The sequence below is a fragment of the Loxodonta africana genome, chromosome 27 (genome assembly GCF_030014295.1).
Source record: "Loxodonta africana isolate mLoxAfr1 chromosome 27, mLoxAfr1.hap2, whole genome shotgun sequence".
In the NCBI taxonomy this organism is placed as follows: Eukaryota; Metazoa; Chordata; class Mammalia; order Proboscidea; family Elephantidae; genus Loxodonta; species Loxodonta africana.
Window position 1 is genome coordinate 19,185,540 of NC_087368.1, and position 12,604 is coordinate 19,198,143.

A 12,604-nucleotide genomic window follows, 5' to 3' on the forward strand; every position below is an offset into this window, starting at 1 on the left:
CATCACGTGACACGCCCATCCCGCGAACGTGCTCCCGGGGTGGGCGGGGCCTGAGAGGGGGCGGGGAAGTGGATAGAGCGGTCGGACTGGCTACGACAGGAAGTGACGAAAGGGCGTAGTTCGCTACGTGCAGCGACGTGGCGGCGGGGTTGGCGGAAGTGGCTCCCGCGCTGGGACTTGAGTGGTTGTGTTTTGGTTTGTGAAGAAGCCGGCGGCCGGCCTAAGGGGAGGAGGCGGAGGAGGGAGGAGGAGGAAGAAGTGGTCGGACCCAGAGCGCCGGCGGCGACGGAGGAGGAGAAAGGAAAGAGGAAGGCGGAGCGGGGAGAGGCGGAGACGGAGTCCGACGGGGGCGGCACCAGCGGCACGAGCCCAGCACCGTCCAGTCTGAGGGGAGCGGCGCAAGGAGGAGACGCCGCCGCCGCCTAAGCCACAGCCTCAGCCTCAGTTTCATCCTTCGGGCTTGGGATCTGCTGCCGGGAAGCTTTGGCCCCGCAACCCCGCGCGCTGCGGTCGCAGGTAACCCAACCGGCCCCTCCCCCTGCCAGATGGGGCCCAGACCCCAGGTTACCCGCGGCCCCCAGCCTGCCTGCACCCCTGCCGGCAGCGAGCCCCCGCCCTTACTCCTCACGCGTGCCGTTGCCGTGGGCCAGAGCGTCGTCGAACCCGGTGGCCGGTCCAGTCGGCCCTGGTGACTCATCCGTCAGGGGGCTTTACTGACCGGGATTTGGGGACTGGCTGTGGGAGGGACGGGTGTCACCCTTTCCCTTCTCAAGATGGCGACGTGGGAAGAGTACTGGAGGCCGCGGCTCCGCCTGGCGCCTGCCGTGGCCGTCCTGGGGGTCCCGGGCAAAGCCAGGCTGGGTTCTCGGGAGGAGGCTGCGAAAGATTGCCAAGGGGCCTTGCTGGTCTTGCGTATCCCGGCGATCTGGAGTTGGCCAGCAACTACTGGGGTACACTACTAGGAGGAGCCGGGGCCTACGGCAGGTGTGAACTGGGGGGAGCTCCGCCTACCTTCTACTTCCAAAGACGGGTGATCGTGGAGGTGGGGTGGGGAGGCTTTTCAAAATAGGCTGTCTAGAGAGTCGTGTGTCATCCATGGAGGATGGTAATCCACAGTTTTAAAGAAACTCAAGATAACCAGACCTCTGGACCCCCTCGGCAAATAGAGACCGTGAAGTCTGCCCGGGTGTTTTTTTCCCTGGAAACTCGTTACCCCCCCACCCCCCCACCCCCCCCCCCGTGACTTTTAGACTCGTTAAGCTGAGAACATCATAATCCATCTATTTGGCTTTTGTGTTTTGCTTAAGTGGAGCCTAAGTGTTGAGTTAGTTGCTTTTCTCGTAATAAAGAAAAAAACACTTATGGGAATATTCAGGACGGTTCAGAAACTTTAAAATGGGGATAAATAATATGAGCTCATCGGGTTGTCGTGGTTAAAGTACATACAACAGTGCCTGGACAAAAGAAGTGCCCAGTATGTTAGCTGTTATTAGTAAAAATTTGATCAAAGAGCACCTAGAAGGACTTTAGTTATAGAGTACTGGTTATTTCAAAAGGTTTAAAAATACGTTATTATGCAAAATCCTTGTTTTGCCGTACAGACGAAAGTTCCAGCAAGTAGTGAATACAAATGAATGCACATAAAGTATTTTTTAACCTTAATGTTATGCGAACTGTGTGTTGGCAATTCGATTTAGTTTGCTATTTCCCGTTTGAGACCCTTGGAGAAATATAACCCAGTAACTTTAACCCTTGCAAGGCAAAGCTAGATCAGATTCTCGGTTTTTACGGGAATCTGATGTTTTCCCCGAAATTTTAGAAATACCATCAAAATCCTAGCATGTTGTCCTTGATAACTAATTGTTAGCTGTTTTGTAGATAACATGTAACAAACAGTTGGAGAATGTTTCAGCTGCTGTTGTGTGTAATATTATTTCAAGGTGTGTTGGTTCATTTTCAGTCTGAAGGACATTTAATCTTCTCTTCAGATGGCCACTTGAATTGCCAGTTTTCAGGCCCTACTGTGTTTTGGGCATTGTGTTAGAGATTCATTTCATGTGTTGTCTCATTTAATTTTCACAACAGCTCTACACATTACGTTTTACAGAAATTAAAGAACCTAGGCAGGAGTCGGTATAACCGAGATTTGACCCTCAGTCTAATGTGTTTAAGGTAGAACATTTTTTTTTTTAATTATGAAAAATTTTAAAAATATTCAAAAGTAGGGAGAATAGTATAATGAACCCATCACCAGCCTCAGTTGTGTTATGGCCAACTTGTTTTATTTATGCCCCCATTGTTTGAAAGCAACTCTCAGACAGCATATCATTTCATCTGTAAATATTTTAGTGCTGGTTAAAGAAAAAGATACAGTATTGATAAAGGTAAGAGCTCTTCAGAGCTGTTGGATAGGTGATTTTATTGTCTTGATCCTCCTGGCTATGTTTATTAATGATTTCATTATCAAAAATGTTCCTTATATAAACACAAGTTTTATGGAAAAGCAAATTTTCTATATGGGGTGACTAAATAAAATAGAAAAGAACTTTTTAGGGAGAGATTCATCTTCAGGTTTCGTATATTTTATTGGCAAGCACGCAGTCAGATCTTGATTAAAGGTGGGAGAAAACTGTTACGATAGCTTTCTGATTAGATTGAAAAAATGGAATGGATTCTTCAAATATTTACTTATTCTTTTTGAGATCGAAAGTTGACATTAGATAATGATAAGAGAAGACGTAGAAACTTACCACCCAGGTTAATTTTTTCAAATGTGTTGTTTAATAGAAAATAATGAGATTTATTGTTAATGACACTGTAGAAAAGTATAGTAAATAAAACACTAATCCCACCACAAAGAGAACCACTGTTAACGTTTTTTTCGTATGATGTTCTTGAGCAGATGAGAAAACAGTTTTAAGTCTTTTAGCCACTAGACACACAAACCTGGGGCCTTAAAATATGTTACTCCAAATTAATGAAAAACATGCACCATTTAACAGAGGCTTTCAAAATTAACATATTTTGAGCTCTTTTGGAGTGCCAGGATCTGTTTTCAGAGATTTCCAAGCTAGTTCTCAAAACTATTTTAACTCAAGTCCTCTAGCTCTACAATGTGAACCCCGAGCCACCTCTGGAGTTGCCTGGGTTTGAAACTCAGCTTTGTCACAGCTCTGTCACAGCAACTGTCTGATCTCAATCAAGATACTTAACCCTTCTGTGCCTCTGCATCCTCATATGTAAGGATTGTACTATCCAACTTTATAGGATTGTTCAACAGCTGTGTTAAGTACTTAGGACAGTGCTTGGCACAAAGTTGAAGCTTCCATAAATGTTAGTGTTTAAAAAAAAAGAAAGCCCTTAAAATTACAAAGTGATTATAGGCTCAAATCTCATGCCCTTAAATTATTTCATTCAAAACGTAGTTAATCGCTACAACTAAATGACGTTAAATATTCAGAAGAGCTTATAGTTGTCATATAATAATATGTTATGGATAAAATTTACTGAAGTGATTAATGTTAGATTTGCCTTGTTTCAGCAATTTTTATATTTAATTACATGGTGTTTGTTTCTTTACAGGTTACTACCTCCAGAAAGAAAAATTGACACCTTGCATCCTGGAAGTTTACTTAAGCATCTGAAATTAGGGACTTCTTTCAAATTTGGACATGGCTAATCGAGGAGCAACAAGACCCAACGGGCCAAATACTGGAAATAAAATATGCCAGTTCAAACTAGTGCTTCTGGGAGAGTCTGCTGTTGGCAAATCAAGCCTAGTGCTTCGTTTTGTGAAGGGCCAATTTCATGAATTTCAAGAGAGTACCATTGGGGGTGAGTTTTTTTTTCCCCCCCTGCTTCATTTAATTGAATCATATGTTGACAAAAATATATTGCTCTTCCAGTTGTGTGATGATGAATACTTAAATAGGTCTCATAGTGAAGAAAAGATCTCAGGCAGACCTCAGGCTTTAAAACTTACCTTGTTTTTTGTTAAGCTGACATCTTTTTGTTTTTACACTTTGGTTTCCTGGTTAATCCCCAACATGATTGTATTAAATCTAGAATACTGATAGAAACATCAGTTAAAATCAATCTCCCAAATACTAAGATTTGGTTTGGTATCTATTTCTTGGTAGTGATTAGAAGTTTCTTCAAATTCAGTTTGTGCTGAATTGTGTTGACTTTAGAGTGAACAGTAAAAGAGTTAACCATAAAATCCTAATTTTGAATAACTGGGCTACTTGTATAAACCCTGGTGTCATAGTGGTTAAGTGCTATGGCTGTTAACCAAAAGGGTCGGTAGTTCAAATCTGCCAGGCGCTCCTTGGAAACTCTATGGAGCAGTTCTACTCTGTCCTATAGGGTCGCTATGAGTCGGAATCGACTCGACGGCAGTGAGTTTTTGGTTCGGGCTACTTGTAAATTAATTTACACCAATTTGTAAAATTAATTTAATTAAAACTTTTTTTTTTTTTTTTTTTGGTATAAGAATGTTCCTAGAGTAAAGAAAGAAAGGAGTAATTGATGTAAAGGGACATGAAAGGATAAGGAGACCTGGAGAGAAAGATGAAATGAGAGGGTTAAGAGATTGAGTGAATTGAAGAGTAAGGCACTTTGTACAGTGATTGTGGCAGGAGAGAAATGAGGGAAAGATAAGATGTAAGACAAAAGATTAGAAACTAATAGTATAGTGTTGTGGATAGAAGAGTGGAATCCAGAAATTAATCAAAGCTGAACAGCTGTACAGTAACAGGGCGAGACACTTCACCTCTTTGGGCCTTAGTGTCTTTATCTGTCAAGTGAAGCTTTTGAATTAGATGATATCAGAGGAACCACACAACTTTACGATTCAGTGTTTTGCAAGGGGTATGTAATTAAGCAGTATTATATGTTTTCAGGTATTTATGAGTAAATCTTGACCCAATACTTCTAAAAAATAAAACTTCTGATATACGTAAGACACATACCCGCTGGCATGTAGAAACTTCTTAGAATCCGTCTTCCAGAAGCCTAATTTTGTATTACTGTGCATGTAAGTGTATGTTCTCAAGCTAATACTTTTGGGGATTTTATTAATATCAGATGCTTCCAGCAAATAAATTACAGCATTCTACCACCTCCTGACTTTTTCTGATACATAGGAAACGTACTAGATAAGTGGTATTTCCGCTTTAGTAGGCTCAGCAGAATAATTATGACTGTTGACCTCCTACCTTTGTGTATTATTTTACAGTGTGTTTGTGTTTTATCTTCTTTCGTGATTGGTGAGTATCCGAAAAAAGACTTAGATCATGAACCTTCTACTTTGAATCAGAAATTTTGGTACTTTAAAAAATTTTACTGTACAGTATGTTATACTTCCTTTATAGTTTTTTTGTTAATATATTTAGATATATCTGGTTTAATAATGAAAAATTACCTCTTGTGGAGGTTTAGCCCCCAGAAAGGAAACTGAGCCAAAGATAGCCAGCCCATGTGATAGGAAGAATTTTAAAGACTGCGAAGTCATATGCACCCATGTTAAAGTGGTGTAGAAAGCAAAAATTATTCTGTTTCTTGGCAACTGATTGTCAGTGCCAGTGTTTCCCAAAGAATATGTGTATTCTGGGTCAAATACCTGGGCCAAATAAGTTTGGGACTTGCAATATGCCGCTCTCCCCGTTTCACAGTACTTATTAAAACAATGAAAGCTGTGTAATACAGAATTTAATTCCTGGGGAGCTTTCTAGGAGCCTAAGACCAGAATTTTTATTTATTTTTTTTTGTTTTGGATAGTCCAGTCATCTCTAAGTTTATTTTTTCCTGATGACATCTCAAGAAGGACTTTTTTTTTTTAATCGTACATCATAAATATGCGTATCTTCTGATTGTGTGTGTGTATGGCTATATAATCTCCATTTTTCTTAACAGGAATTTGGTTCTCTACTTTGTTCCTGTATATAAAGCTTCCTTAATATTTTCTTTTGAACTGATCAAGTCTACCTATTTAAAAACAACTTTAAAAGTAACTTACACCCAAATTTCTGTGCTAATGGTTATTGGGAACTTTTTCGCTATGCTGACCATATTAATTTCTTCAGGAAGTATGACAACACCGCTATGATTACAGCTGTCGGCACTGTTCTTTTATGCTCTTTGCTGATAGTCTCCTCATTCCGAGGGACTAAACGAGATCCTAAGTACGTAAAAATATCGAGATTTGAGCTATTTAATGCATAACTACAAAGGTCCATGACTTGGAAGTAATATGTATTTTTGTTTTGGTTGATGAATGAAAGAAGTTATCTAACAAATGAACCTGGCCAGTTATTTTGTATCCCAATTATATTTTTTACTTGGCTCCTATATCCAGGAACGTTAGAGTTCTGAAGAGCTCACTTCAGACTTTCATTTCTATTTGATTGTGTTCTAAGGTAAAAATTATATGCTGTACACTCTTGAAAAATTGTGAATTCTAGAACCTTATTGCAGGCATCAGGAATGTCCATGGTCTCTTTTGTAGTGTGTACGATTCTTCCTAAATATAGCTTGATTGAAGAATCCTTGTTGTCTTATAATACCCCACAGCCCTGCCCCTGGCCCTAGACTCTTGATGAGGTTAGGCAGCCAGCTTAGCGATTTGGAAAGTTGCTATCGTTCCTTTCATGCTAGGCAGAGGTTAACTAGAAGCATTAGACTCAGTGAGTTGCATCCCTCCTTCACTTGGCTGCCTTACCTTTAGGTTCCTCAGTTAAATACTCATCGGAAGGTAGGGTGGACCATCTTTCACATAGCACCTTGAATACTTTAAAGAGTTCTAGAAACCCTGGTGGCGTAGTGGTTAAAGTGCCACGGCTGCTAACCCAAGGGTTGGCCGTTCGAATTCACCAGGCGTTCCTTGGAAACTTTATGGGGCAGCTCTGCTCTGTCCTGTAGGGTCGCTATGAGTTGGAATTGACTTGACGGCACTGGGTTTGGTTTGGTTTGGTTTTTTAGTGAGCTTCTCATCAAAAGATAATGTTTTTTTTTTTTTTTAATTATTTGCAGAATTATACACAAATTGATTCTTAGATTAAGTCACAATAAGGTTAGAATATACGGTGAAATAGCATGCCGTCCGGCAATCTTTTTTTTTTTTTTGAGAGAGAGTACAGTGCTTCGTACGACAGTTTTAATTTTGTGTTTTGTATGCACTAATCAGCAAAGAGGACTCTAAAGTTTGGGTAACGAAACTCTGCATGAGCAGATATTGACAGCATTCCTGTATGGTGCATTGTGATTTTTGGGCTTTAGTTTAGAGCAGTGGTCTTCTCAGGGTGGTCCCTAGTCCAGAAGCATCTGCAGTACCTGCAGCTTGTTAAAAATGCAAAGTCCCGCATTGAATCAAAACACTGGGGCTGGAGCCAGGGATCTGGGATCTAGGTTTTAACAAATCCTCCAGGTGATTCTGGTGCGTGTTAAAGATTGAGGACTACTGCTTTGTGTGTTCTGAGTCGTCGATTTTACATCCTTTGTAGTAAAGTTGATTCTCCCACAAATGGAATTGCTTTTCTTTCTTTTTTTTTTTTTTTGAACTATGGTTTTTGCAAGATTTTTCATTCAGCTACTTCAATTTGAGAAGATATTACTAGTGTTGTGTACTGCTCACATCATCTGTGTCTCTTTGTATGGGAACCCTTTTCCGCTAATCTGTTAAACTTCCCCTAGGCCTCTTTGGCGCAGAAGAGTATGGCCCTGTTCTCTGTCCCATAGAGAATATTCTGCCTTTTCTCTACTACGGAAGTTAGAGTATCCATAGTTTTCAGTTATCTGCACCAGTTTACCAATAATACACAAAATTAAGGAAACTAAGTGCCTTCTTTTTGAGCTGTTTTAGCAACTATTAACCCTGAGTGGAGTACTTAAAGTAACTATTTCAGAATTCAGAATAGTCTTACCAGTTGTTGTGACCCCACGTATGTCAGAATAGAACTGTGCTTCATCTTTCAATGGCTGATTTTTTAGAAGTAGATTGCCAAGCCTTTGTTCTGAAGTGCCTCTTGATGGACTCTAACCTCTAACCTTTTGGTTAAGGGCTGAGTGTGCTTTTGCACCACCCAGGGACTAACTTCTCAGAGTTGTCTATTTGACAGTTTTTCCTGAAAGAAGCAAGTTCATTCTGCTTCCACATAGAATATCCATGCAGTTTCCTCTGAGGGGCTTGCAGGCTTGTTTTGTCTTTTCAGACTCAAAAACAACATCTAAAGAGAAAAAATATTATTAAAATTAAGTTATTATTGACATATTATTTTACGGCCAGGTCTTTCAGAATAAAGAATTGTAGTTATGAGAGGGGACCCTGGATACAGATTGTTTTCTAGTCTAGCCCCAGCTCATACCAGCTGCATGATTTTAGGCAAGTCAGACTAAGCTTTATTTTCCTTGTAGGGTCGCTATGAGTTGGAATCGACTCGACGACGGCACTAGGTATGAAATGGAAATAATAGTACCTAATTCATTTAACTCATAAGAATTAGAAGAAATAACAAATATAAATTTCTTAGCACAATGCCGGGAACAGAGTAAAATGCTTATGAAATGTTAGTTATTACCATTATCATACTGCCATTACTTTTTGCTGAGTCATTTTTGTCACCGTTGATATTTTTGTGGCATTGTCATGATGTGGAATTACTTTGGAATGGTGATTATTACCCCTAATGAATGATGTTTGGTTTTGGATTTAGAAATTTTGATTTAGAATTTGGAAAATGTAAACAACTTTAGGCCCAGGTTTTCTTTCCCTTGGAAGAAGTTCTTAAAAATTAGGGTAAGAAATAAGGTAGAAAAACTTCATAAGCAAGTACTTAATAAATTTGAACATTCCTAAATACGAAGTTTTACAAGTTCATTTAAGTAGATGGCATAAGCGTTTACAACCAAGTTTCTTAAAATTCTGTGTGACAGATTCCTAATTCCCCACCCCCAACTGTTGGTTTCCACAGAGGTGACTTGTCATGTCTGTTACATTAAATGCATGCCACCCACATCAACTAAGTTATTTATGGACATTTTCTGAACGGGAGGGACAGTTACACAGTTAAATAGTACACGTATGCAGATATTAAAGAAGACTATTTCATAAACAGAAATAAAAGCCAGCCAGAAAATTTAAATACTAATAATACCTCCTCGTTTTCCCTGTAGTAGACAGTTTCCTACTACACTATTGCCCTTCACATGTTACCTTTCAGGAAGACATGTTTGTGTAGTTACAGTCTGTGTGTGTATCTTATTTAATGTGACCTTTTTGTATCTGTGTATTGTTTTAAATTAAAATACTTTTTGAGAAAGAGCAGAAGACCCAGAGAACAAACGATCAGCATATGATTTTTGATCCATAAGACAAATGGTTTTTGAAATACCCGGTATACTCTAACGAACTGTCTCTATTGAGTGGCTAATTTGCTGCTTTTATTCTCTTATGTACTGGGAAACAAGATTGTCAGGATTGTTTAAAATTTATTTACTCAGCAAATTTACCAAGTTCCTGACAATATACTATGTACTAGAAATCAAACATATTCTCATGGTTTAGTGTAGGAGACAGTAAATATTACAGTATTATCTGATATTGTATTTATTAGTGGTATGTAAAACTGATATTATGTATCACTTTTTAAAATATACCTAAATCTCCAGCTGATCTTCATGTCTTTGTTAATTGTTTATGTCCCCGCAAGAGGATATATATAAAAAGGAAATGTATTATCAGTGATATTCTGAAGGAATCTAAAAATTTACGAAAATACCCCTCAAAGTGTTTTTCTAAGTGCACTATGCTAATTTTTTTTCATGTTTTTTGTTAAAAAAAAAAAAAGTTACCTCGCAGGGCAGAGGGCACGGTTGGCCAAAAAAAACTCGTAAAAATATGGTAATTACTAAGTTCCTCAAGATGAGAGTGAGTGTAATTGAAGTTGTATATTAAACTTTGAAAAGAAGTAATCCTTAGTGCTTTACCAATGTGGCAAAACAGAATATTTGAAGTAAGCGTTACCGAATGGCATTTACCCTCTTTCAGGATAATATAGACGGGGAAGGGTAAAGCCAGTCGCTCACGGTTCTTTAGCCTCCATTTCCGTGATTGAAGATGACAGCAAATGCTCATTGGAATCCAAAAAAAGAAGGAGGTAATCTGATGCGTGACCATTGTTGTTATTCGTTGCCATCGAGTGTATTCCGACTCTTGGCGACCCCACATATGCAGAGGAGAACTAACTGCTCCATAGAATTTTCAAGGCACCTTTCGGAAGCAGATTGCAAGGCCTGTCTTCCAAGGCGCCTCTGGGTGATTTTGAACTGCTAACCTTTCAGCTAGTAGCCAAGCGCTTAACCGTTTGTGCCCCCAGGGACTCCTTCAGCTTTTCTCCGGTAAAGAGAAAAAGGCACATGACATCCTAGTCTCAGGGGTAAACATAAATAGCTTTGCTAAATACCCAAACTGTCAACTTTGACAAGCTACCATTGTGAATAAAAGCTTTTTTCCTCATAAGCTTCACTAAATTAGCTTCAAAAGTAGACCTTTTTTTTTTAAGATTTCATTTGCATAGGATGAAATACCCTGGTACCCTTTCTGCCCTCCCCAGATGGTTCCCCCCCAGCAGAGCTCTTCATTTGGCACAGTTCATTATCTTTGCATAAAACTTGGAGCCAGAAGGTGTTCCACTTAGTTGCTATCAAGTCTGTTTAAGGTGTAACGTGAATATATCTTTACACATAAGTTTCTTTAATATTTGAAGACTTGAGTTTTGAGAATTCTAACTTTCTTATCTATTGCATTCATAAATTGTAAACTTTAGATAAATGTGACTTTTAGGAAATATAGGGTAATTTTAAGATATTACTGTTGGCTGTTTCCAACTCACGGCAGCCCCATATTCAGTGGGATCAGACCATCGTGATCCACAGGGTTTTCATTGACTGGTTTTTTTTATAGTAGGTTGCCAGGCCTTTCCTCGTCTGTCTTAGTGTGGTAACTCCACTGAAACCTGTTGTAACATCATAGCAGCATGCAAGTCAGACAGGTGGTGGCTGTGCTTGAGGTGCGTTGGCTGGGAATTGAGCCCAGGTCTCCTGCATTTGTTGTTGTTAGGTACCATTGATTCGGTTCTGACTTCATACCTGCATAAAAACCAAAACCAAACCCACTGCCGTTGAGTGGATTCCGACTCGTAGCGACCCCATAGGACAGAGTAGAACTGTCCCGTGGAGTTTCCAAGGAACGCCTGGTGGATTCGAATTGCCGACCTCTTGGTTAGCAGCCGTAGTACTTCACCCCCAGGCCACCAGGGTTTCAGGTGAGAATTCAACCACTGAACCACCATGGCCCTAAAATGGTTACGTGTTATGTGATGAATTCATAGCATTTTCACAAGTCTCATTTGGACCTTACCATGACCATATGTGGAAATACTAATTTTATAGATGAAACCAAGACAAGAAAGCTTAAGTAATTTGCTTGAGGTTTTGCAACTAAATAACAACTGGGGTTTAAGACATCTTTCTTCAGTGCCACCTGGAATTGGAAATTATGTGTATGTATGTATGTGTTTTGTTTTTTCCTTTTTCCCCAAATTTGGCCTTGTTTTCCTCACAGCATGATAACTGGGTCCAAGAGCAAGGGTTCCAACAGTACATTGGGAAGCTGGATTGTCTTTTATGACCTAGCCCTAGAAGTCACACAGATTGATTGACTCAGTGCTGTTCTAGTCACAGTCCTGCACAGATTCTTGTTGAGAGGAGTGTCAGTGTCACGTTGTAAGAAGAAGGTGCTATGGCAAATCTTATTGCACTCCAGCTTGGAAAATAGACCGTCTGCCATAAGCTCAATCTATCCGTATTTCATGAACAGCTTCCTCATTTTTTTTTTTTATTAATTTTTATTGTGCAGTAAGTGAAAGTTTACAAATCAAGTCAGTCTCTTATACAAAAATTTGTATACACCTTGCTATATACTCCTAGTTGCTCTCCTCCTGATGAGCCAGCACACTCCCCTCCACCCTGTATTTCTGTGTCCACTCAGCCAGCTTCTGTCCCCCTCTGCCCTCTCATCTCCCCTCTAGACAGGAGCTGCCCACGTAGTCTCATGTGTCTACTTGAGCCAAGAAGCTCACTCCTCACCAGTATCATTTTCTCTCTCATAGTTCAGTCCAATCCCTGTCTGAAGAGTTAGCTTTGGGAATGGTTCCTGTCTTGGGCTAACAGGAGAACTGGGGACCGTGACCTCCGGGGTCTTTCCAGTCTCAATCAGATCATTAAGTCTGGTCTTTTTACAGGAATTTGAGAGCTTCCTCATTTTACTTGCTGGTAACAGTATTCCATTGCAAAGATCATATTATTTAATCAGTCCTTTATTTTGTATGTGCACATTGTATATCTGTAGTATAAACTCCTAGAAATCAATTGCTATGTCAAGTTACATACATCTGTAATTCGGATAAATTCTTTCAAATTGCCCTCCGATCAGCAATGCAGAGTGCTTATTACCCGCTTTTACCAACACAGGGCACTATTGTACTTTGCTGTTCTCTGTTGTGATCCCTATCAGAGCAGTCGAGGTGATAGTCGGACACTTACCTAGTTG

The 12,604-nt window shown here is 40.0% G+C and overlaps 1 protein-coding gene across 2 annotated transcripts in view; it reads left to right on the forward strand.

Annotated features, from left to right (window-relative positions):
* Positions 1–310: 310 nt before the first annotated feature.
* The window catches only part of RAB5A (RAB5A, member RAS oncogene family), a 33,608-nt gene continuing 21,314 nt past the window's right edge, over positions 311–12,604 (forward strand). Inside the window, exons 1-2 of one of the 2 annotated variants that reach the window (XM_064277355.1) lie at positions 311–516; positions 3,583–3,834. In XM_064277355.1, the coding sequence (XP_064133425.1) occupies positions 3,672–3,834 (163 nt within the window). In that variant the 5' untranslated portion in view covers positions 311–516; positions 3,583–3,671. The remainder of the gene's footprint in view (positions 517–3,582; positions 3,835–12,604) is intronic. The other variant, XM_003415732.4, reaches the window with a different exon arrangement.